General features: G+C 44.6%; 2 protein-coding genes across 5 annotated transcripts in view; both read left to right on the top strand.

Moving 5' to 3' along the window:
- The window catches only part of myo1b (myosin IB), a 44,678-nt gene extending 28,360 nt beyond the window's left edge, over positions 1-16,318 (top strand). The window contains exons 10-32 of one of the 4 annotated variants that reach the window (XM_029135891.3): positions 562-709; positions 1,113-1,231; positions 1,601-1,687; positions 1,802-1,867; positions 3,714-3,818; positions 5,150-5,212; positions 5,389-5,589; positions 5,661-5,887; positions 5,981-6,181; positions 7,035-7,128; positions 7,974-8,123; positions 8,214-8,282; positions 8,359-8,445; positions 8,759-8,845; positions 9,653-9,739; positions 10,287-10,373; positions 11,153-11,227; positions 11,327-11,461; positions 11,820-11,926; positions 12,050-12,182; positions 12,464-12,616; positions 13,092-13,222; positions 13,313-16,318. In XM_029135891.3, coding sequence (XP_028991724.1) covers positions 562-709; positions 1,113-1,231; positions 1,601-1,687; positions 1,802-1,867; positions 3,714-3,818; positions 5,150-5,212; positions 5,389-5,589; positions 5,661-5,887; positions 5,981-6,181; positions 7,035-7,128; positions 7,974-8,123; positions 8,214-8,282; positions 8,359-8,445; positions 8,759-8,845; positions 9,653-9,739; positions 10,287-10,373; positions 11,153-11,227; positions 11,327-11,461; positions 11,820-11,926; positions 12,050-12,182; positions 12,464-12,616; positions 13,092-13,222; positions 13,313-13,445 — 2,745 coding nt within the window. In that variant the 3' untranslated portion in view covers positions 13,446-16,318. The remainder of the gene's footprint in view (positions 1-561; positions 710-1,112; positions 1,232-1,600; positions 1,688-1,801; positions 1,868-3,713; positions 3,819-5,149; positions 5,213-5,388; positions 5,590-5,660; positions 5,888-5,980; positions 6,182-7,034; positions 7,129-7,973; positions 8,124-8,213; positions 8,283-8,358; positions 8,446-8,758; positions 8,846-9,652; positions 9,740-10,286; positions 10,374-11,152; positions 11,228-11,326; positions 11,462-11,819; positions 11,927-12,049; positions 12,183-12,463; positions 12,617-13,091; positions 13,223-13,312) is intronic. The other 3 variants (XM_055504900.1, XM_029135894.3, XM_055504901.1) reach the window with 3 other exon arrangements.
- Positions 16,319-23,629: 7,311 nt separating this feature from the next.
- Positions 23,630-26,111, top strand: LOC114847301 (motor neuron and pancreas homeobox protein 1-like). The gene is made up of 3 exons (XM_029136867.3): positions 23,630-24,291; positions 24,820-24,980; positions 25,172-26,111. Exons 1-3 carry the CDS (start codon positions 23,832-23,834, stop codon positions 25,451-25,453), a joined length of 903 nt encoding a protein of 300 aa, XP_028992700.1. The 5' UTR covers positions 23,630-23,831; the 3' UTR covers positions 25,454-26,111.
- The last annotated feature ends 152 nt before the right edge of the window (positions 26,112-26,263 follow it).

Here is a 26,263-nt window from a genome sequence, read left to right on the forward strand (position 1 = left end):
CTGACACTCTGACACATAGGATGTTGTTTCTATAAGGGACCATTTCCACCGTACTTGATTGTTCTCCATCGCGCTGCAGCTACTCCGCTCAGCTGCTCTATTAATCTTTAGAGTCCGTTTTTTTACATTCTACTCGACTTGTTTCCCCTGATTTCACATCCTGCTTCTGATCGCCCCTCGGCAGTCATGGTATTTCCCATACAGCTGCACCCCCCCCCCCCCCCCCCCCCCCCCCACACACACACACACACACACACACAAACACAGGGCCATTTTCCAAGTTCCTCCAGGTGCCAACATTTGCATTTGTTTTGTTTTATCTAGAATATGTGATTATTCCCAGGATTGATCAGTGAACTTGCGCATACACTTTGTACACACATAGAACTTTCTCAGCACTCACAACTATGAATGAGGTTTATATCATGACATCACCAGCGACAAGCCTATGCTGATGAGAACATTTCAGTTCATTGGTCTGTTCACATGGTCTCACACACGCTCCCTTAGTCCTGACCGAGGTTCGACTGCGTCAGTTAACACGCCGTCTTGCATTTGCAGAACGCCATGCAAATTGTGGGCTTCATGGAGAACGAGGTGCTGTCAGTGCTGGAGCTGGTGGCCGCCGTGCTGAAGCTTGGCAACATCGAGTTCAAGCCGGAGTCTCGCTGTAACGGGACAGACGAGAGCCGCGTCAAGGACAAAAACGGTGGGTTTGACAGACGGCAAACAGGAAGTTGTCCTTCATTAAAACCTCCTCTGGGTTCGGATCCAAAACACTGTTGAATGATCCTAATGCATGATGTCACCACTTGTATAAACAGTAGTGAGTGTGGAACTGAAATAGTTTGTTCATCCCACTTTCACTCTTATAGAACATATGTCCTGGTATTGAGCTACTGCCCCCTGTTGGCCGCTGTACTAAATTTTCACCAAACATTTGCGTGACAATAGCTATTTAGCGCCATTTTTCTCTCTCCCGCAGCTGTTCTCTTTAAACAAATATTGCATTTCCATATTGCCCTTCATGATATTGACAGCGCTGTCACGTTTTCCAGCGACGTAATCCATATTTTTTTAAAATTTGCATATGTTTGTTGTCCACTCGGCAGATTTGAAGGAGATGTGTGAGCTTCTGGGGATCGAACAATCAGTGCTGGAGAGGGCGTTCAGCTACCGCACAGTGGAGGCCAAGCTGGAGAAAGTCTCCACCACGCTGAACGTGGCTCAGGTCAGAGGAGAGGCTGCACTTGTACCAGACACACACAGGCATTTCTGCCCTTATTGTATTCACATCAATGCAAAGCATTTAAAGATAGAAAAGGCAGTTCTGTGCTTCACTGGCTGCTGACTCTCATGCAAGTCAGCTACATGAAAACCTTTCCATTATAGATGAGCAGCTTTCCTCACGCACTTCTATGTAGGTCATATTCAGACGTACATATTCTACAAAGGGCAGAACAGGAGAGGGTTCAGAGAGTTAACCTGACAGAATAGTCTCCTCACATATGGTTCGGATGTGTTGCTGTCTTCTGTAATGCTTTACATAGAAACCTAGTTGCACTTGTATTAATTCCGCTGTTTGCTATCATTTTCACAGGCATACTATGCCAGAGATGCCCTTGCTAAAAATCTCTACAACCGTCTTTTTACCTGGCTGGTTACCAGGATCAATGAAAGCATTAAAGTAAGTGATATCATGAGTATATTTCATTGGTTCTCACCTAATATAGTCAGTAGTTCTGCTGTAGCACAGTCCATCAGTCATTGTATTTGTACTGACAACAGTGTCTCCGTTTAGGCACAAGCTAAGACCCGCCACAAGGTTATGGGCGTGCTGGACATCTATGGCTTTGAGATTTTTGAGGTAAGAGGAAGTAGGAACCAAACTACACAAACGTTTTTATTGGACTGAAAAGGATTTTGCCCTGGGCAGCTTCATGCATCCTTTGGTACCTGTGAGGAGCTTATCAACAACACCTGACTGTTGATAACAAAACAGGTTGAGATTAGTTATGCTTTATTGCTCCCAAGGCTGAGGTGATTGTTGTGGCAAGAGGATTTCAACACAGACCAATATAGCTGCTGCAGTGAAATAGGCAGAACATCAATGTGCTGCTTGTACGGGCCCATAGCACAGCATGATCAGCTGTTCTACCAACCACACGGACATGGAGGTGCATGCTGTGTGCTGCAGACCGTTTGACGGAACTGTACGGGGACATTAAACTGACCAGATATGTCCTTGGCCTTGTTGTAATGCTTTCAGCTCCCATATGTTGATTTTTGTTTCACACCCATGCTCGTTTACCCCACTCACTCTCAAGTCCTCCGTCTCCTCTGCCTGTTGTGTTGTCTGGGTCACCAGAATGGAGTAAGTAACCCCCGCACCGGCCGGTTTGCTGTGCCACCATGCATGCTGTGATCTAAACTCCTCTTGACTTAATTCTGCTGCTCTTTTAAAGACTTCAGGCTTCTTTGTGTGCAGCATAGCGACACGGCTGAAGGACACTAATGAAGCTCCTACACTGATAACACATATGTTGAGTAAAGCAGATAGTTATCTTAACATGACAGAGAGCCACTGCTAAGCTAATTACAAATGTTATGAGGTTTATGACAGGATGTAGCATATGACATGATATATTTTTATTAGTGAGATTTGGAGGCACTGGGAGGGTTTTTATTTACTTTTCTTCAGTGTCATAACAGCTGTTTCCTCTTTACTAATCTGTCTCCTACATGTTCTCATAAAACATGACAAGACGACATGTGGGAAATATAAAGAAGTTATCATAGAACAATAGATTTCAGCCAGGTGTATGCTGCCGCTTGCATATTGACTGTGTGTGCGTGTGTGTGTGTGTCCTTGTTGGGAGTGAAGACAAACATTTGGTTTCTCCAAAAGAAACCTTGTCTCGTCCTTCACCCTGAGCTGCTCTAACTATAGTCGTGTCCTTGGAAAACGATTTTTAACATAACCCAGCGCAAAAAAAAATGCATGACTCACCCTCAACTGTCGTAATTGACGACAATACTGCGGGAAGTCAGGGAAGGTGGAAGCATCTGATTGGTTAACTCTACTCCAATGCATAAATGCCAGTGTTTATGGTCTTTGAATTTACAGATAAACATGTTACATATTATTTTTTTTTATTATTAAAATCTTACTGCTAGATCAGCACCACTGCTCAGAATGGGTAAATGTTTGTTCAGTAACAGCTGTCAGTGATAAGGTACCGAAAGCTTGATTAGAGATAAGGGTTTGTTCCATCTCATTTAAACTCATGTATGTAGGCAGATTTCGTATAGAGTCTACTGACTCTACTGTTCTCTTGTCATACATGTTACAAAGCTAATGTATGGCATTAAACACTCAAAGCTGAATTTGACTGGCCTCGTGGCGGGTGTAATTCTCATACAACTTAATGCTTTCCTTATCACTGCATTGAAAACATTTATTTTACTAAACGCAGCAGGGAATTAATGGAAGTGACCAAAGGTGGCGATGAGGTGAGAATGCTTGTAAATATGGATTTAAATGAGAGACAATTAGTTTGAGCCAATTTTTTAAATAGAAATTTCACTGAAATTAAACAGGTTTTTTTTTTACAATTAAGAAAACAATATTGGACCGGTAGTGACCGTCCAGGATTCAGCATGAAACCTAATAGCAAGTGCTCATTGCATCTGGTCTGTTTCCACTTCAACAGGACAACAGCTTCGAGCAGTTCATCATCAACTATTGCAACGAGAAGCTGCAGCAAATCTTCATTGAGCTTACCCTGCGTGAGGAGCAGGAGGAATATATCAGAGAGGTTGGTCCATATTCACACACACAAACATAAGTTAAGATGAAGAACCCCAGGTCAGGCCAGTTGTTGGCTCTGGCACAACCCTGTCGCCTGCAACTGTGCATTTACGTCATTCAACGTGTCTGTGTTTTGTGCAGCGTGAGCTCGACCTGTTCGCGCCACCCGTCTGGTTAACATTTTGCTCTATTTAGGCTAAATTGCTGCGCTCTTGACCTTGACTCAAACACATTCCTGCTTCTTTCTTGCGTTGCACCGAGTCCCTGTCGTCCATCACATTCTGTTTGTTCCCTCCCGGCCTCTTCTCTGTGCCTGTTGGGGATGGAAGTGATCCTTCACTCCAGAGAGAGTAAACACTCACCAATGAGGGCCTTTAGGCTCTGTTTGTTTTCAAAGCTGTGTGTGTGTGTGTGTGTGTGTGTGTGTGTGTGTGTGTGTGTGTGTGTGTGTGTGTGTGTGTGTGTGTGTGTGTGTGTGTGTGTGTGTGTGTGTGTGGGGTAGCACTAACCCCCCCCCCCCCCCCCCTTGCCTTCCCAACACATCACCATCATCAATGATATTCCATTACTGGCCCCTGTCCAGCCCACTGCATGGGAAAATACCACAGTGCTAGATAAAGCACCAATGAGGAACGTGGCCGGCCACCCTTCACCTTAGGCCCCGCCCTCTTTTGTGCCCTTCCCCTCAGAATATCTGTCGCATTGCCTACATCAACCGAAGCTATGTTCCCAGCCCATTAGGAGCTGTGAATTAAATGTTGGCAGACGTGGGGGCTTCTCTAGCAGAGGCAAGATGGAAAATGTTTTCCCTTTTGTCCTTTTCCCTCAGATGATTAGTAGACTGTGATGGACATAGTGCTGGACAGAAGAAATATGGCTACAATGACTGATGTAACATATTTAGCTCACGGGGAGTTTAATTTCACTTTATTTATTCATTATTTATTTTAAGCGTTGCTAAAATTAATTTGTGTTGCTCTTTGGTTTGCTCATTTGCCTTCTTTGTAAATGTCAGGTTGGAATAAATTTACTATCTCTACCTATTTTCGGTATATGTTTTTTATTGGCTGCAGGAGATCGCATCCATTAAAGGTTGCTCAGCCCTTCAGGAAGTATTGTGTACAAATATCTGCATAGTAAACAGCCTACATTGTGTAAGTGACAGACATCATAATAGCTAATTAGCATTATAAAGGTTTGAAGACCATCACGGTCGCTGGGGATCAGCAGTGATGTCGGTCCTTTGGGTTCTCTGTTATGTTGATACACAGAGGTTTATGTGTTATTTAAAGGTCTTTTCATTTTGAAATATTTGATTGTCGTGTCTTTTTGTCACAGGGCATCGAGTGGACCAATATCGAGTATTTCAACAACGCTATTATTTGCGACCTCATTGAGAATGTAAGTCGGCCAACAACTCCCTAAATCAGTGTGAACTCACATTTCAAGTCTGACAGTGAGATGGAAAAGAGCATGAATGTTCCAGCCTTGGCAGATTACGTTGAATTGGGCTCCTTAACCTTTTATATGCGTGAATCTATACCACCTTTCATGTGAACCCGCCTTGCGCCGACCAGAACCAAAACGGCATCTTGGCCATGTTGGATGAGGAGTGCCTGCGGCCCGGGACGGTCACGGACGAGACCTTCCTGGACAAATTGAACACCGTCTGTGCCGAGCACCAGCACTTTGAAAGTCGTCTCAGCAAGAATTCAAAGTTTCTCACGGACCACAGCCTGCCACACAACTGCTTCCGCATTCAGCACTATGCTGGCAAGGTAACGCGCATTAGTTTGTGGGAAACATGGTGAATAAACTGTCAGGACTAAGTATTTCATATCTTAACAAGGTGCTGTACCGGGCTGAAGGATTTGTAGACAAGAACAACGACCTGTTATATCGAGATTTATCACAAGCCATGTACAAGGCCAACCACTGCCTCATCAAGCAGCTGTTCCCTGAAGGCAACCCGGCCAAAGTCAACCTGAAGAGACCACCGACAGCTGGTTTTCAGTTCAGAGCTTCAGTGGGGACACTGATGAGGAATCTGCAAACCAAGAACCCAAACTACATCCGGTGAAGCTCCATAAGATTCTATGAAAAAAATAGCTTGCAGATAAATCAACCCATCTTGTTGCAACACTCTCTCGCTCTCTCCTTGTTTCGCAGGTGCATCAAGCCCAACGACAAGAAGGCGCCTCACATCTTCACCGATTCCCTGGTGCGCCACCAGGTGCGCTACCTGGGCCTGATGGAGAACGTGCGCGTGAGGAGAGCGGGATACGCCTTCCGCCAGCTTTACGAGCCCTGCTTGGAACGCTACAAGATGCTCTGCAAACAGACCTGGCCCCATTGGAGAGGACCCGCCAGGTAATTGTTGTGTTTATTCTGAAGTTGGGGGGAACGGGCCTGGTCGCTGGCCGGTTGCCAAAGCAAATCCCTCCAAGGGTTCTGTGAAGAATGCGAGTGTGGAAACACTCCCAGGTGTGTAACTAAGGCACTGAACCTCAGCCGGCTCCCAGCGGAGTGGCTGTGACCAGCGCTAATGGACTTTAGTTGGAGTGTTGGGAGTGGTCAGCTCCCATGTGAGACTGTGTGGAGCTGTGTGAATACGCATGCACTTTTTTTTCCCTGAAAAGCAATTTGAAAAAGTTTCTGCAGGAAAAAAAAGACTCAAAGGAAGAAATAATCATCTGTACTGAATAGTGTTAGGGCTAATTAACCATTAGGGCTAATTAACCATATTAAATGTGAAATTTGAAATACAATAACAATGAAGGATCCTTATGGGAGTTTGTGTTGGTCTCCATCTTCACATTTACATATTAGCAGTCCATACATTAAAAATTTGATCACTGTTCATCAAAGAAGAACCACAAAATGTTGATTCACGTGAGTCTTATCTGTCGCTTCAGTTTCATTTCTGCCCAACTTTCATTCTTCATCTGCCGCGCTGTTGAACAGCTGATGACTATCTTCTCTGCCACACGTTACTAACTCTTGCTCAGCGATGCCTTTGTGCTTCATGTGGTTTTCTTACTTTGTGTCTACATAAGTTTCCCCTTAAAGTCTTTGTTCATGATTTCTCTGTCCTTCAACTCTATGTTCTGTGTTGTTGTGTTTCATCACGCATCCAAATCCTCTTGTTTACATTGTTTGTGGCCTCTTTAAAAGAGTTAAGTGAGCTTTAAATCACCCATCTGACTGGTCCACCTCCCCACAGGGAAGGAGTGGAGGTGCTGATGGGCGACACCCAGGTTCCAGCCGAGGAATTCTCATACGGCCGATCCAAGATCTTCATCAGGAACCCGAGAACGGTAGAGAAAGCCCAGTCGAGCCAGCCGCTGCATCCGCCGTGTACTCCAGCACATCAAGCTGCGTTTGAAAGTCTTTAAATTGATTCCAGGGTGCTCAGCTGCCCCGCTTTCTCACAGTCAGATGTTTGTAAAGCAGGGTGGGCTGCACTCGGAGCCCCCACTTCAGCAATTAGCATGCAACCACCGCTCTGAGTACACATGGCTTCACTTAGTCATCCCCATCTTACATGGGAAATGAGTGCCTTTACTCGGCACTTGCAGCCTCTTCTGCAAAGTCTGAATGGACCACGAACAAACAAGAGTTTCAAGTAGCATGATCTCATATTGGGGGAACGTGTCCTTCTATAATTACGTTTTCTCTACTGATCAACTTGCAGTATATCTTCAGCTGTAAATTCACTAATAATAAGTTGGTCGGCACATTTTGGTCCAGGTTTCTATTAGTTTGCAAAATTAATTCGAGATAATATGTTTTTCAGGATGTTAAAGTAAGGTAAGTAGGTAAAGTTCAATTAAAAATTTATGATTTTTTTTTTCCACCATAAAATATTGCCCTCACATCTCTCATGAATATAAATTGATTTACGTAGGTCATTTTTATTGTGTTGCTGTAATTCCAAGCAATAAAGGCTTATTCTGTCCATAGATAGATCGGACTTTGTTCGTTATATTAGTAAATCATTATTTACCCAGATAAAAAAAATAGTTTTTACTGATTGCATAGTGGGAGTGATCCTCTTTAACCTTTGGACGTGCAGAGTTAAACATTTTATATGTTTCTAAAGGAAAGTAACGTGGGTGTAATGTTGTCGTTGGAATGTGTCATTCTTGTCCCGTTTTCGTAGCTGTTCTTCTTGGAGGAAAGGAGGAGACAGTGCCTGCAAGACCTGGCCACGCTTATTCAGAAGATCTACCGGGGCTGGAAGTGCCGCACCCACTTCCTGCTGCTGAAGAAGAGTCAGATAACCGTGGCGGCGTGGTACCGTCGATACGCGGTGAGGCCCTCGCTCGGAGCGCCGCTCCGACGTGAACGGCGAGCTGTCGGCCCATTAGTTGTTCATGCCCTGCCTTCTCTCGTCTCGTAGCAACAAAAGAAATACCAAAGGATCAGGAGCGCCGCCACGGTGGTGCAGTCCTACACCCGAGGATGGCAGGTGGGCGCCCTTCACGCCGACCGCGTGGCTCAAGGTGCAGCGCGGGCCGTTAAAGCGTCTCTTGTGTTCCCGCCAGGCCCGTAAACTGCTGCGAGAGCTGAAGTATCAGAAGAGATGTGAGGAGGCAGCCACCACCATTGCAGCCTACTGGCACGGCACCCAGGTACTGATGCCTGTCCACCTCAGCAGAGCATCACTCTGATGCCGGCGCTAATTTACTACGGACTGGAGCTTATTGCCTGAACACCCCTTTATTAATCTCAAAGGCGCTGTGGCCCTTCAGGAACTGTGTTTCTAACAACACTCTGCTTTACATCGTATCAATGCTGCCGTTCCCTTTTTGTCCTGCTTCTTTTTCTGCCATGCCAATTTATTCATTTATATATTTACCTTTTTTTATCTCCTGGTTCTATCTCGATGCTGCTCTGTCTCGCATTCTCAACCTGTCGTACCTAACGCCCACCACCTTCCACCAGGCTCGGACGGAGCTGCGACGTCTAAAACAAGAAGTGCGGAATAAACACGCTGTGACAGTAATTTGGGCTTACTGGCAGGGAACCCAGGTACTTCACGTAGCCGTAGCGTGTTCTGTCCCCGCTGTCCTAGCGTCACTGTCCACCTAAACCCGCTCCATTTTCACCTTGTTGTAGAAATGCCTCCTAGAGTAGCAGATCCTGTAACAAACCCGACCCGTAGCTGTTTGTCCTGTTGTTCTGTTTTATGGTTGGTTGTCTTGGTTTTGGCCTTACGTACCTTTCACATCTTGACGTGTCGCATTTGTTATAAATGTGTTTGTTTAAAAAAGATTGACATTTACTTCAACCACACTTTGCGATTTGCCTTTGCTCATGCTGAGAGACTCTTTACGTGCCAATATGCAGACAGTGAAACACCTGAAGCCTCCTCTAAATAACTACTTACAAATATGTCACCCGTTGCTTCTTGTGTGTTTAATCACGACCCATATGGAGTTCACTCAGTCCACGTAAATCAAGACCAGTATCTTATCAGGATTTACTGCTCTTCCGTCTTATCATGTCCGATATCTTTGATGGTCCAATCAGTGTTTTGGTTCCAAGGTTTCATAACCTGCTATCATTTGGCGCTGCTAACAGTCGGCCTGTTTCATACGGGACCTTTGGCCTCTGCAGAAGTGACCTGTTGTTTTATTGGCCGGCATCTTGCTACAGTCTCCCTGTCAAACGTGAGCAGAGTCCCTGAGCATGAGCACCACTTCGCTGTAGACTGCGTCTCTGTCCATGTTAGCTAGCGATGCTGTCCCACACGTGCACGGAGCCCCTCCGGGGGCAGTAAAGTCTTGATTGTGCCTTAAATTAACCACGTCCACACCTCCCACCGGTTTCCACCAGGCCAGGAGGGAGCTGCGTCAGCTGAAGGAGGCGGCGAGGAGTAAACGCGCCGTGTCGGTCATTTGGGCCGGCTGGCAGGGCACCAAGGTATTTGGGCGGCCCGTCGACTTGACTTGTCGTGGTTGTGTGACTTCATTGACTCCCACCCCCACTCACTCCTCCCAATCCTCCAAACACTGCGTCTTGCATCATAAACATACACAATGTCCCGAACGCCAAATGACACAGTCTGCCGCTCGCGCTGTGAACAGAAAGCGTATTTCGGGCCCAGTTTCCGGTTTCTTCCTGCCCCGCATGCCGCTGCCGCTCTTCCTGCATGGCTTTTCTGCTCGCTCAGCGAATGCTTGTTTACTTTTTGCATTTCTGTACAGTTTGTCTTATTTTAGGTTGAACTGTTTGGATTTTCGGGGCGACTTCTCTCTCTGACTTCCTCTGGTAAACGGTCGTGCCCTAGAGTCGCTTCTAGAAGCTGGAGTAGTGGTGCTGCACTCGTCGCACGGACCTTGCGTGCAGTGTGAATTTGATGTTTGCTGACCTCAGGCAAAACGGTGTCTTCCCCCCTTCTTCCTCTCATCCTCTCCTGCTTCATTTATTCCCGCTGTGTGTCTCGTCCCGCCCACCTCCCCCCGAACAGGCTCGCAGGGAGCTGAGGCGACTGAAGGAGGAGGCCAGACGCAAGCGTGCTGTCGCTCTGATTTGGGCCTATTGGAAGGGACTCAAGGTACCTGCCAGCCTCCTGACGCAGCCTCCCACCAAGACCACCACCATCACCCACCGTCGCCTTCCTCCTCATTAACCTGCTTTGCATTAATCTTCAGGAAGCCAGTCTCTGCCCCGTTTTGTCATCACACTTTTAAAATAATGAAACTAAGACCAGGTTACACAAAAGTCGCAACTGTTGCATCAGAAGAAAAATGATTTCAGTAGGAAATCATTGGCAAAGGCCCTCATTTGACACAATGTAGATACTTGTGTTGAAAGTCTGATTAACATGGCAGAGGTCCTCTCTTTCTGAAATGCATATTTTTTTCCCAACTTCTTTTTTTCTTCTATTTCTGTGCGACTAACCCCTGACGGCCCTGCTGTTCCATTGTCTTTAGGTTTGTGTCCTAGTTTTGGCGATAATCTGTCACTGTCATCACACTTTGTCGTGCTAATCTTTTCATCATGTTAATCGACTGTAGTTGCCGCACGATGCACCTGTTTGCAGCTTAGTTTATCCAATTAAGGTCAGCGTCAAGGTCATTCGTCATTAACCGTCATCCACGTCTCAGTAATTACTGAGCAGTCACTAATTTTCATTCCAGCAGCTGTTGAGGTTACTTTGTATGTTTTGTCCCGACAGGTCAGTGTCTGTGACTAACCAGTGTCTGTTATTTTGTGTGCTGTTTGTGTATACTGTCATTTTCCTACCAGCGTGTTCATTTCATTCCCTCCTTCACGTCAAACTAAAAGGCAGGATTAGGTGATTGACGGTTTATTTATTTTGACCTTTTACAGGTTCGCAGAGAGTACAGAAAATATTTCAGGGCAAATGCAGGCAAGAAGATCTATGACTTCACCATCCAGAGGATTGTAAGTGTGGCTTTGTATTATTCATCTAAGATTACTCAAAAGACAACTCTGACTTGATTTTCCTATTTTGGGGTCTCATTTGTATAAATTTCTTTCCAGATGCAAAAATACTTCCTGGGTCTGAAGAATACCGTGCCCTCTATGTCACCCATAGACAAGAACTGGCCGGCTCGGCCTTATTGCTTCCTAGACAGAGTCCACGCAGAGCTCCGGAAAATCTTCCATCTTTGGAGGGTCAGTTTCAAATAACTAATACCTTCACTCAAGACGTTGCTGCTGCTGGTCTCATTTCTACAAAGAAACAGTAGAAACAGGAACTAAAAAATGATTTGATGAGCAATGTTCCCTCTCATTTTGTAGAGTTTATGAACGGTTTATTAACGTCAAATTACAGCATTTACACTTGTGTTAGAAATCTAAAATAAAAGACAATACAAATTAAACTTGCAGTGGTGAGGTGGGACCAACACTGAGCTAACAGGCTTTCTGTGCAACCCCAACGTTCTAAAGCTCCCAGATTTCCTAGAACAGTGTTGATGAGCCGTAAGAAATGATCAATGTGAAAAGCCTTAACTTTCATCCATCTGATCAGTGCAAGAAATACAGGAGCCAGTTCACGGAGGAGCGGAAGGCAGTGTATGAGGAGAAACTGGAGGCAAGTGAGCTCTTCAAGGATAAAAAGGCTCTTTACCCGCGCAGGTACCCTCAAACATTCTGTATCTTGAACATAAATATTATCAGTTTTTGATGTATCTAAAATCGCTGTACACAAAACACATGAAAGCATCTTATGATGGTCTTTGATGTCGTCCTTGGAATCAGCGTGAGCCAGCCCTTCAAAGGAGATTACCTGGAGATCAGCAAGAACCCCAAGTATCAGAAGCTCAGCAGCGCTGTGGACGAAAAGGTTCTGCTGGCTGATGTAGTCAACAAGATTAACCGGGCCAATGGCAAGGTAACATATGCAACTGTTATGCGTTATCTACTTTATGTAAGCTCTGTGACCTCCACGCAGACTGCTTGAGTCGCTCCGCTGGTCACACCCAGCAGTGAAGCCATCTAATGCCTTGACAGCTGAAGAGCTGCCATGGCTGTTGTTCTGTCCGGGCAGGTGTTGTATTCTTAACCATGCCTCAGGTTCCAGATCGGAGCGAGACCCTCTATCTGCCATAATGTCAGCATCCTGCACCACGTTAAAGTCCCCCCTGACTCGCTGGTTTCTGCTCGGCTTTGCAGGGCACAGCCCGGATCTTCCTGCTGACCAAGAAGAGTTTTGTCCTGGCCGACCAGAAGACGGGTCAGGTGAAGGCCAGCGTCCCTCTGCCGGACCTGTCCAGCGTGTCCGTCAGCACCCAGAGTGATGGCTTCTTCGCGCTGAAGCTCAAAGAGGTGAGGGACACTTGTTGTGAACGGCGCTTCGTGCCCTGAGACTTTTTATAACTCGTGTTTGGTTCTCGGCTGCTAAACTGAACGGTTGCACTAAGCAGCACATACTGTACGTGGAATGAGCCTGCAGTAACTTCCTCTAACTGAAATAGATCTCCTCTGGTTGCCAGAGTGAAAATATGCTGTTGGTTTAAATGCTCATGGGAAATCCTTTAGCCACAGGAAGTTCTGGTAGAAATAGTTTTTTTTTTATATAAATGAGTACAAAGAAGAACATTTTAGAGTTCAACACACACGCACACAAACATAAAACTCCCTCTAACACACAGTAACACTTAAAAAAGTTAAAAAAGTTGGTGTGGTTCTGGTTATTAGTTGTAACATTTATTCTTAATGTAACTTTATATACAAATCGTTTACTGATTCCAAATATGTTAAAAAGTTTCTAATGGCAGTTGCTTTGTATTATTTGTATTAGGGGTCAGCATCCGCTACCAAAGGCGACTTCTTACTCAGCAGCGAGCGCCTGATCGAGATCATCACCAAGCTGCACCGCATCGGGGCCACGGCCGCAGACCGGGACCAGCTCAGCGTCGACATCTCAGACGAGTAAGAGCACGAGAGCAAAACAGCCAGTGCTCCTCGGTGACGCACGCGATGCATCCAAACGGCGTCATTCATAATGTTTCTGTGCCACAGGTTCCTGGTGCAGTTCAAGCACGACAAAGTGTGCGTGAAGTTCATCCAGGGCGCCCCCAAGAACGGCAACAGCGTTTCCTGCAAGCGCAAGAACAACCGCCTGCTGGAGGTGTCGGTGCCCAACACGGCGTAGTTGCACCGCCTGCACGTCCACTGCTGCCGAGTGCTCCCATGGAGGAGGGGGTTAAAGGAGAGGAGCACCCCCCTCCCCCAAATCCAAAACCGCAACCCCAGTGCCCACCCTGAGCCCAAAAGTGACAGTGCAGTTATTTGGCTCGTTTAAGTTGTTGTCTCTTCAGTCTCTCGTCATCAGATTTACATCAGCACCACTGTTAGGTGCCGCGAAACCCTTTTAGCGGGGGTTGCATGCCACAGAAATTTGGCAAAAAGTTTCACTGGTGTTTTGTAAAACTAGGCGACAGAGCTGAAGATGGAAGGAAGAGGTCTTGGTGGAGTACAAGAGACTTTTGCACGTCAGCGGGGATGTAATGATTATTCTGCCTGTCTGGTAATTTAGTCGGAGACGATGCCATTGTGAGAACCGGGTGACGAGCTCCAGCCTCAAATGGCCCCGACTCATCTGATTTTGAGCGTGCGACTTAAAAAAGATGAAGTGGGAGCTTTTGGGTTGGGTTTGTCTCTGTAAAACTGCACTAGTTTATGACTTGGTGTAACCAAAAAGAGGATGATCAGAAAAAAAAAAAACTTTTGATGGTATGTTGTATTCATTTGTTAAAAAGAGCAAGACGTTGGACCATTAAGAAGTTTTATATAATTTGTTATTTTATTGTGAACCACCAGTGCAAATGCCACTAAACAGGTCCCATGACTTGTCACATGTCGATGCACAAATACAAACCACATGTTTCCCCCATTCACTCGTATTGACAACATCCATGCTGTAGAATAGGGGAGAGTACATCAACCCGTGGTGGTAATGTGTTATTGACAGCGCTGCATAAGCAAAGTGCAGGCGGGGGAATCGTGTCCGAGCTGCATTTTACCTGCAAAGACACGCGATGAACCGAATCTCTGTCCGTTAAATTGCAAAATCCACCAACGAGGCAAAGAAGCGCCTCGCTTTATGCAGGACTCAACGAAAGATAACGAAAAGGGCAGAACAGACATTCCAGTGGGAGGGACGGCACCCGACCGCGACAAGTGAAGATGCCAACACCTTCCATAATGTCTTCACCTGATCCTGAGTTTCCTCTGGCGCAGGAGACACTTCCTTAATGGTAATAATTTTTTTGTGCGTGCAATAAATGAAAGCTTTGTCTCGATCGCTCTCTCTCCAGACGGCCCCTAGTGAGTGGACCCTTAGCAGCCGACCTCACTGTATCTAAAGCTGTACATAAGCTCCATAGGACAAAGGGTTTCTCTGTAGTGTTATCATTTCAGTTGCCGTGTGTGAGAAATAGCCGTTTTTGCCAGCGCAGCGTAGCGTGAGTTATCATAGTGCTTGACCCTCTCTGACCTTTTGTGTTATTTCTTAAAGGAGACAGACCGAATATCAAGCACACCTTTATTATAGATTCTTGATGTATTCAAAGGCATTGACCAGCGTTTGGTAGAATGTGGCATTTTATTTTCGCACGAGCCAGGTTTGAGTGCATTTCCAGCCGGTCCTTCTTTGCTGGTCGGCGTGTGAAGGGACAACACAGCCAGTATTGGTGACGTCGCCCTCTCTGATGCAGCAGGTGGACATGGGGGGTTGTTTTGGTTCTTTCTTTACGTGTCACGCGCATTGGGAACAATGGAGCCGATGGCCTTTACTGATGCACACGCCTCGACGTGGCCCAGACCCTCCTGCTCTTTCTCTCCTCTCCGTTTCCTGTTTGAAACCAGTGGCTAGAGCTGCAAAAGTGACGTCTGCCTTCTTGTGTGCCTCATGTTAACATGTGCTCGGAGACATGGACTTAATTCAGCAGAACTCAGTGTAACATTTACTTGCAGGTAATCTTTTTTTTTTTTTTAATTAAATAAATGAAAAATCTGTATCAGTTTTCTTTTTTTTTTCTTAATTTTCATTGTTTATACAATTTCCCAGCATCTGTTTATTATATGGGTTTGTTGTTTGTTCCAAGCAATGAATCACACTTCTATCACTAAATCAGTGCGGAATGATGAACAGGTCACGTTGCTCCAGCATTTCAGTAGTTTATGTAATCCACGCAGACGACATTTTAAATCAGACATCAGTTTATTAAATCTCGCATTCCTTTAAAAGGCCCTTTGGGCTGTTATCAGCAGCATCAGCGGGGGGGCGGCCTGGAGTGGGAGTCTTTAGAAGCACTGGGGCTGGACAGCCGGGCCTTGTAGTCAAGCAGCTGGCCAGATGTTTTCCATCACATCTGGGGGAGAGCTGTCCTAGGGTTAAATTCCGCGGCTTGGGGAGAGCTGCAGGCAACGGGTCTCCGGGGAGCAGCCCTCGGATTGAGTACAGCGTGGTAAAAATAGCGCGGAGCGTTTTGAGCTGCCCAGTACCCAGTTCCCACCACTCAGCGGGCTGGGAAACGGGGGAGGAGCCTCAGCCTCCCCGTGGATGTTCAAGCCACAGTGGGAGCGCCGCTGCAGGGCCTGTAGGACTCACACAGAGCTGCATCAAAGCAGCGCAACAGCACGGCTCCTGTCTTAGAGATTTGCCTTGTTAATACAGCAAGCGAGCAGGAAAATAAAAATATTTGTCACGTTTTATTCTTTTGGTTTATTGTGCCACGTTGTGAAAAATGGATTCTGCTTTATAGATATTTGCTTAGATTGAAACGGCGGCATCTGAAAAGGCGCTATAGCTTTTTTATTTTTAGAATCATTCCAATATTATGATGATCTGGCGAACAGAGCGCACAAGATTCCACTTCCTCTGAGTTTAAGTAGCTTTTGGCGACACCACATGGACTTTAGATGACATTGCATTAAATAAATCAAAACGATGACAGAGGTTTTAATTATATACTATAAGTGAATGTACTTCTAATAGATTAAAACAAATTATTATGTAACTTCTCTAGTGTAAATATTTCAGATTTGTTTTTTAGATTTATTTATTAACTTTATTTCCTCTTGTTCATGTTTAAGTGGTTAAATTACAACTATGTTCCTCTTCTAGTCCAGAGTATTTAACAAAGCACATTTATATGTTGCAAACATCTTTAACCTGAAAAGCTCCTTGTTTGAAATGTGACATGATGCTTTTGCCGCAGTGTTGCCAGCTACAGTAATTGGATCTTAATAGCGCTCTTTGTTGCAGAAGTACTGTCTGTTTAACAACTAGATGAACTCCACTGTGCGAACTCTGCACCCTGCTCAAATTCTTATGGTGAAAACCAAAATAAGGCGAACCGCAAATGTGAAATTCATACAGTACAAATACAGTAGGATGGGAGCCGGTGCTCACGCGTATGGCTGGGGTCTTATTACCGTTCTGTCTTCAGTGCAGCATGACGTGAGCTGAAATCCCCCACAGAAACTGACACATGTCCCGAAGTTTGCAAAAATGTGCTGAGGTTGTACGGCAGCGCTTCAACATTCTGTCTGTGGTGGTTTGACATTTCTGACTTGACGCCGCCACTTTGTTGTACAGAACTGATCCTTGTCTAGTAATTAATGGACAAAGTGGACATCGATCAAGCACAGTCTCTGTTTCTCTTAAATTGGATGGAGCTGCAGTACAATTGTATTATAGTGACTTGGTGGATTTTCTGAATTACAGTATGTAAACTTGTAGGTCCTTTATCACAATTAATAAACTTATTCTTCAAACCTAATATTCCGGTCTACGGCTTTATTCTCTCTTGCATTAGACCTATAGAGAGGTTGGCCTCAACCCAAGGTTATGTATTGCATAAATAAGGTTATAGAATGACAGTGAGAACCAAACTCAATAAAAGAGGTACAGAAATGTCAGAGTAGGGTAAAAAAAATGAAAGCAGTCATGGGTGAGTAGTAAAAAACACACTCAGTGGCCATTAATCCCAGACTATAAAAAAGCCATTGTCTGGGGATAAAAGCTGTCTGAAAAGTGAAGTGTGCCTCGATGCTGCAGGAGACTTAACCCGATAGAAGCAGTCAAGATAAACGGCGGGCCAACGAGCATCTCTTGTAATGGCTTCTGGTCCCTTCCTGCGCCTCTCAAGCATAGATCTCTTCTAAGTATGGCTGATCGTTATCTATTGTTTTGGGGGCAGCTTAAGTATTTTTTAAAAGTAGCCTCAGGCCAAACGCCCACAGGTCACCGAAACCGCCATCAGACGCATTTTAGCACACTGTGTGTGTGAAAAATAAACGTTTTGGTTGCGCCCACGTCATTAATGGATGTGTAGTTATAGAGTACAGACACTAGGGGGCAGTCAAAACCAACAAGTGGACATAACGTCCCTTAAAGAAGCGTTACACTGAAAAAAGGAAATGACTATTAGGAACTTGCTTTGTCAGCAATAAATTGCTTAAACACCAGTTACTTACTTCTTTAAGAGCATTACGCCCCCAGTGGAGGCTTTGGAAGGTGCACGTCCACTATAAGTAGACAGCAAAAGGAGCCAGTTCCACATGCTGCTCAGTCTTCTTCTGCCTACTGTTAATTTAACGTTGCATATCTTTTAATTAAATATCAGATCTTTTTAAGATATAAATATTTCTCATCTCTTAGTACTTAGAATCTATTTGTAATTATCTACTGTTTCTTTGAAGCTGTTGTATTTCTGCGGTTTCTCTTTGTAGCGTTTGCTTTAGATCTTGTTTTGTGTTTAGAGTTGTCTGTACTTATTTTGCTTGTTTTGTGTCTTTATCCTCCCTGCTGTTTGTCCCTCATGGGGATTTTTCATGCCCGTCTATCGTTGTTTTGCATCTGTTTGTAGTGCTTCTATCAACATCTTACACAGACTCTGTGGCTGTTTGCTGGACCCAGACTCACTAATCCATACGCATCCTGTGTGTGGTGAAAGCAAATTAACCACATTGATTGTGTCGAGCTTTCACGGGCAGATTTAATTATTGAGTAAAGAGGATGTGGATGTCAACACACTGGTGGCCAGCTAGCTGACGTACTGGTGATGTACTGGAATGAATCTGTGTCCGAATTAAAACAATACTCAAGACTTAAAACAACAACAATCAACACTATGGATGTAAAATAGCTCTACATGGTAAATAACCTAAAACACAAACACACACACACACACACACACACACACACACACACACACACACACACACACACACACACACACACACACACACACACACACACACACACACTGCTGTCTAGAGGGAGGGACAGCGGCTGGAAGAAGTCTGATTAATGAGTGTGACTGGGTGGTGGAGAGTTTGTGTCCTCGCTCACCCTCGTGTCACCAACACACTCAATGGCTTCATCAATTAGTATCCATTATCACATCAATAGGCGAGAATGGAGGAGACTTCAGGACTGAGGGGGAACGAGAGCTTCTGTTGCACCATCTGTGGATGAGTGAAGTGGAAGTAAACGCTGTTCGTCTGCGCCTTTACTCACAAAATATATAAAAAAAGAAAACGAACCTGCTAAAAGTGACATAAGGCTCATAAATGTACACCATGTCACATATTAAAGGTCACAATGAACAGCTTCATCATACTGGAGGACACAAATGAATTCACCAGTGTGAAACAGATAAAGAAGCATCTGAACATGATGCACTTTGTAATTGGCATTTAATTTTAATAACAAAACTTTAGGTTTAGTTTTGCCTAAAAAATTCAACAGGCCTCAACAGAGTCATGCGATCAATCCTCTCAGGGATAATGAGTTTACATAGAGTTTGCCTAATTCCGAGTCATCGATGAAGGCACCCTTAGCATTAATATTAAGAATATCATTTTTTAATATTTGATCAGTTAAAATAAGCTTGTATATAGCATGAAGTTTGTCACAACCACTAGTAAAAATACTGGTCTCATTTTGGGCTGTTGTGTCTCTGCATCCAGAACACACTGGTACTGTACAGCAGAACACAGGGAGTACAGCGAGTAGAAGTGTGAACACAAGCAGCTGTGGAGCTGATATGGATAAGTAAATAGCTGCACATACATCACCAGGCAGTGCTTCGCAGGCATTATGCCGGAGCCGAGACACATGCATCAATCGCTTGTCAGACCGATGTCGGGCTTTTTGTTACACTGACAGTTATTACTTGTATCATCAACTTCTTACTATGAGCTATGATTCTTTGCTCTGGTTTATTTATTCACACTCGCAGGTTTTCCTATCTACTTTTATGCATTACGCTATTCCTTAAAATGCCTTTGTTATACAGAAATCTATTTTGAACAGAGCTACAAAGCACAGCTCTTTACTGTATGAGGCCTTATTTATGGCCTATCAGACGTTTACGGAGGACGCCGAGAGTGAAAGAGTGAGAATAATGAGTCTTCATCAAGGAGTTCATATGGCCCGTGATGCAGCTAATGATTCCAACACCTGGTTTTTCACTGCATACGACTCCAGCTAATTAATTTGTTCAGAAGGCCATTAGACAAGCAACATCTGGGGGGAGGCTGAGGAGAAAAATGCAAAGGCAGGGCGGAAAACAGAGGAGGTGCTGGCAGGAGGTCGACCCAGACAATCACAAGGGAAGGTGTAAAGTAAGGGCAAGGGGAGGATCAATTAGGGAAATGAAATCTCATCTTCAGAGGGGGACAAGACATGTATACATCACCAGTGACGGCCCCTCCTCTATGCCTGTCAGCCCACAGTCTGGTGAAATGAACAGTTAGAGCGAAGCGAAGGCCGCCGTTAACCACATCCTTCTGCTGTAAGCATGAGTTTATGTTGATAGAAAGAAACTGGCTTATTGTTAAAATAATAAACTCTAGGTGCCACTGACTCCTGCATCGCCTTTTTATCCACACTGGCTTTAAGACATAATAAAAACACATTACCGCAAATCCAAGGCTGCACTTTCGGATTATTTTATCTATTCAACAGATGTGGTTTCAGCTGAACTTCTGGAGCTGAAGGGCAGAGGATGATGTGAAGTGTCAGGTGAAGCCGACCCTATGATATATGATATATGATATCAACTAGCACTAAACCGTCCACACGCGCACGCAAACACACGCAGGCTGCCGATCGGACCCCCGCCGACATGGATCGGTGGGCGTGTCCGCGCAGCACCAGGCTAATTGAACTGTCTGAAAGACGGAGAGAGTGTTAGGACAGATGATATGATAAAAAATGATTTGAAAAAAAGGGGAGGATAACTAAATCAGCTGATGTTGAGAGGTCGAACAAGAAAAAACTGATAAATAAGGCAACGTTCATGAACTTTGTGCTCAGGCCAAAATATTTCTAAATTGGATGGTGTTGCCATGTTTGTCAGATATGCTCAGCATCCCCAGAGGTTGAACCCACATGATTTAGATTCCGATTCAAATATCTCTGTTTTCGCAGACATTGATGTGAGCATAAGGTACGAATCCCAATGACCTGAGCGACGATCGAACCGTTCTTCTTCAGACACATAGTTGGTGGCAGGGTATCTTCTGGGAAGCACCCTGGGTGTCCCACCCAGCAACAGATGCTTAACTACTCCCCGCAGCCACCGCGCTGCCTCCCCGTCACTGCCTCCGTCTTTGTGTGCTAACCAGCGCTACGTGTGTCTGCCGCCTCCCCTCATTCACAGGCCTCTGTTTAGCGCTAATTAGCCCAGCGACGCTGTCTCTCTCCCCCCGCTGTCGCCCTGAAGCCTCCTTTCATTGTACTGTCAGCTCCCTGTTTACTGTGCTAAGTAATAATCATCCACTCTCAGCCCTCGTCCCCTCCCTCCCCACCTCCTCCCCTCCTCCGCTCCTCCCCCTCGTCCCCCTTCATTATGTCTCGGCCCCGGTTTGATGGCCGTCATTAATCAACCTATTTTGGACAAAGTTGAACTTTGCGACCCTGAACACCCATCCCTGCTCGTCCAGGAAGCGTTTTATTCCCCGGAGCCGACCTGAGCAAAGCAGCAGCAACAATAGATATGACAATGGAAACCAAAAGCAGATATCAGACTAGAACTCCCAAATGGAGACAGGCTGCGGGAGAACAACAGGCCTCGCTGTTGGGGAGTTTGTCTCCTGGGATGCATAGTCTTGTTTAACTCATTTATCGTCTCCTGCCAAGGAATTATCTGCTAGATGATGGTCATTATGAGTTTCAGCTAGAACTGAACTTTTTATTTTCAAAAAGAAGTGAGGAGGATGTGGCAGAAGAACACAGTGAGTGAATATGTCTATGTGGCTGAAGTACATAGAAGGTAAAGAACTAGGCTTTATCTCTTTTAAATATTAAAAAAGAAGAAAACATGACTTCCAAATTTCCAGATGCAAATTTTCTCGCTCATCTATCCCCATGTTCTGGTGTGAACCTTTTCACCTCTGACAGACGTCGCCCACTGGTTTAACCTCTCATACGTTCGTGTCTGAATGGAGCAAACACAAATGGTCCATTTCAGACAAACAGGTCTCTCCCAGATCCGTTCTTGCTCAACATTTTAATTTCTGCGGATGTAGCTCATCATAACTGTACAGACTGCTGTCACCTGGTGTAATACATGCTGTACTGCTGAAGAGGAAGGCTTCATCCTCATCATCAAACGTCAGTGATTGTTTTAGTATTCGGACAATAGGTGTTTTTACTCAGACAAGATACCGGAAGTCGACCTCACTGACCCAATCAGTCCGTCCTTATATCTTATATTACCGTACAAAGTACCACAACCTCTATCGCTTAGTGAGCAGATAAAAGCTATGTACATAGGCGATAGCAACACAAAGACTCTTTTGTTGTAGGCTGTTATAGTGGTAATCTAATGACCATAAATCACAATTAAATTACATTAGCAAAAATAATATCTCTCAGTGGTGTGAAATGTTATACAGCACGCCACCTCTTTTATATCTAGAGGCCCTTATCATCGATGATGTGCTATTTGTGGATTGTAAAAGCTTTATTAGCTACAGTACGTGATACGGCTTTTCTCCCACTTACAGTATTTAATAGGCAACAGATCACAGAGTATTCATTATTTTACAGCGGGCTTTTACAGCTCGTTTCTGACATTACTGGAACTCATCAGGCAATGATAACTACAATGAAGTCACCAGTCGTAAATAAATGCTTTTTAGAATTTTATAACCTCTGATTAGTGTTCATGTCACTTGTTCCTAAACAACCTACAAAATGTCCGCTCTACGTGAATGTGGATTTATCTGCGATGGTCGTGTACTCAGAAGCTTTGAAATTTGTAAATTAGTAACCAGTGTGTCCTGTGAGGTAACGTTACACACAGAACATCAAAGCCTCTTGAATGTGCGTCTGTGTGAGTCACACACATGTGCTTTATTTCATCATCATTTCATTACAAGTGACAATAATATAAGCAAAGAGAAAAACAGAATGCCAGAAATAATATTAATAATACTCAGGCTTCACACACACACACACACACACACACACACACACACACACACACACACACACACACACACACACACACACACATGCCTGAACACATATGAGCCCGCTGGGTCCAAATGCTGGGTAGATGAGCAGGTGTTGCTGTGTTTGTCTTAGAGGAGATAGCAGCTTGTGTTCCCAGGCCTGTGCCCCCGTCTCTTATCAGCCGTGTTTAACCTGGAAGGAAATCACCAAACTCTCAAAGACGTCTACAGTGAGGACGCATTAGTGCACAATGAGGTGCAGTGTCTCCGAGGGTCGGGTCTGACAATGGCGGTGCCATCTGCAAGGAGGCGTTCAGACCCATGCTTCGCTTGTAAAAACACAAGGGCTGCACAAACAGACGACAGCTTCACTTCTACGAGGTTCTGATCCGATTGGAGAGAAAATTTGTTTGCCCTGTGTCAATTTACTGCTTCTTTATCTGCCCCATGGTGTGGTGATGACGGATAATCATAGCAGGAACCACTGATAAGAACGGCTGCGTTTCTCTCAACCTTAGTGGGCAATATAATTTAATGAAAACTTAGTTGTAAAATTGTGTTTTTTTTACCATGCAGTAATTAAGGCAATACAATTATAAAGTGTGTCAGTGCGTCTCACGTGCTGATGAATATGTAACACAATGTGTGTTAAAGAGGCACACCTCAAGCAAACTGAGACAAGGATGAAGCTGATCATAGAGTTTATGAATAACTTGATGTCTTTGCAGTATTACGTTACGTTAGAATTCATTGTGATTATCTATACACCCTGCCCTAAAGCGCTGACCAATCACAGACAAGCAGACTTTATAACGCTGTTGGGCGCGACTCATTTGTTTTTCAGTTCAGTCGTGGATGAGCACTAGTGACGTGGTTTTTACGCACATGGCACAAGTGCAGCGGGTCAACGACGAAGACGTCTCTCAGGTTCCCGACACTTTAACTTTAAAGTTTGAAAAAGGGTTTGAAGTTCGAAGGGGTTTTGCATTTAAACAACCCGGTGTTTGTTAGAACCAGTGGCCTCATTCCCATCAGCCGCGCACTGGATATATATTGAAACGCAATGACAAACACCGTGGGGAAATCCAAAAACTTCCGCATTGATGCGCTGCTGGCGCTCGACGCGGAGCAGAGGACGAGCAGCGACGGCGCGTCCTCGGCGTTTTATTACGGCGAGAGCCCCGGAGACCGTCCGGTGTCGAACCGCGGGTCTGAGACGCCGTCCTCTCACCCGAACACAACCAACTATGCTCCGGTCCAGCTCGGGATCCTGACGAAGTCGCAGCTCCTCAACTTATCCCAGCAGGGAGCTTCTCTGGCGCAGGAGGCTCTCGTCGGCGGGCACCCGGGCTCCGTGTACCCCCTGGCGGCCCTCGGGGGCCAGCACCCGGCCTTCCTCTACTCCGGCTTCACGCAGCTCGTCCAGCCGCTCCACGAGCAGATGAAGCGGATGATCGGCACGTTCCCGTTGGAACCTTGTGTCCGAGCCGGGGTGATGATACCCAGACTTGGAGATTATGGAGGTGAGGGACTTTCCCTGCGTCATTTGAAACATTTTCTCTACTTTGTTTTATGTTTTATGTATAATTTATGACACTCTGATTTGATCGTGGTCCATGACATTGTCAAATAATTTATCTTCACTATTTAGCATGCAACTGTTATGGTAAATATAAAACATGTAAAAGACCTCACGCTTAATCAATTTCTAACATTTACACAGCTTTCATTAAGGTAATGGACCTCTGCGATGGTTTATTGGTCCCTCAAAGCAATATCCTCTCAGCAAAGCCTCACATCAGGGCCATAAATGATAAGGGACAGACAGAGGAAGGCAGTAATGTAGGCACACAGGCACGTTGGCTTTTGACATCAGAACAGTCAGATGTAAACAGAAGAGAAATATATGAATCGCATACATTTATTTATTTGTCATGTGAATATTTACAATACACATATCAAATAGTTATTGTGTCTGATGGCACAGATGTCTTTATTTGGGTTTGCAATATAATGACAGATAAGCGTTTTTTTCTCTCTTTCTTTACCAGCTCTGGCCCATGCAGGCTTGTTGGGGAAGTGTCGTAGGCCCAGGACAGCTTTCACAAGTCAACAGCTGCTGGAATTAGAAAACCAGTTCAGGCTCAACAAGTACCTGTCCAGACCAAAACGCTTTGAGGTGGCCACTTCCCTAATGTTGACCGAGACTCAGGTGAGAGCCACTAATTACCGTATAATATTTAACAGTATTGTGTGAGTTGAGTCACCTCTCAGTCAGCGCTTAATAACTATGTTCAGTTATTACAAGGTTAATTTAGTGACCAATTGTCACATTGAGATATGGGATATAAACTCTTGCATATAGGATCTTGCAACTAATTATTATCTGCTGTCTTTCACCAGGTTAAGATCTGGTTCCAGAACAGACGTATGAAGTGGAAAAGAAGCCGCAAAGCCAAGGAGCTGTCGGCTCCCGCCGCCTCACTGACTGATACAGGAAAACATGGGTTGGACATGCACGGTGCCAAGCCTCAGGGCGACTCGCAGAGCTCCAGCTTTGAAGATGAAGAGGAGCTCGAAGGGGACGAGGATGAGAAAGAGGAGATAGAAGTGCTAGGTTCTTTAAGCTCTGTTAACTTTATAAGGCACGGTCTAGGCAGAGCAGACAGCTATGGATCGTACTGAGAATGAGCTGGAAGAGGGAGGCCCAAGAACGAGAAGTGGGGATTTCTCATAGTTATGAAGATGCGCGTTCTTTTCACTGTATGTTTATGAGAGGCAAACGCCACCAGTCGGTCAGGTGAATACGTAGCTAGTAAGGTGAATCTTCATAGCCCAAACCATAGCGTCATATCCAGTACTCCCAATTGCTGAAAATGGACCTGGCATTGTTATGCATGGTTTAGGTATAATTTAACCTAAACCAACTGAAATCTGTTGCGCTCATTCATATATTAACATATAAATGCAAATGTGTTGATAATGTAGGAATTGGGAACTTAATAGCACTTTCATGGAAGGTACTAAGCGTCTGTTTTACATATACTGTGACTGTGTCCCCATCTGTTACAATAAATCAAATAATAATAAAAACCTTTTATAATTTCACATTCACCTCATAAATATGGGCGTAACCAGAGGAATTATACTCAGGTTATTGTAGTTTTTATGATTATGATATTATAATTATTTTTTAATGCATGTGTCTGTGTTTTGTAAACCTTTTTTATGTTATATGTGATGTGTCTGATGTAATTTAAATGATATAATCTAATATATGTCTCTTTAAGTGCAACGTTATTAAATAGTGCTTGTTTGATAAATAAAGTTAAGCTCATAACTGTGTTTTGAATGTATAATATAGTAACTGCTTGTATACATGTAACTTAACAATTATTATTCATAGTTAAAACTTTTTTTAAATAACGCTGCATTGTATGTGTTACGGACTAGATCGTTCTTAAATTACCTACATGCTTTATTGTTTCGCTTTTC

This window comes from Betta splendens, chromosome 21 (genome assembly GCF_900634795.4).
Source record: "Betta splendens chromosome 21, fBetSpl5.4, whole genome shotgun sequence".
NCBI classification, from domain to species: Eukaryota; Metazoa; Chordata; class Actinopteri; order Anabantiformes; family Osphronemidae; genus Betta; species Betta splendens.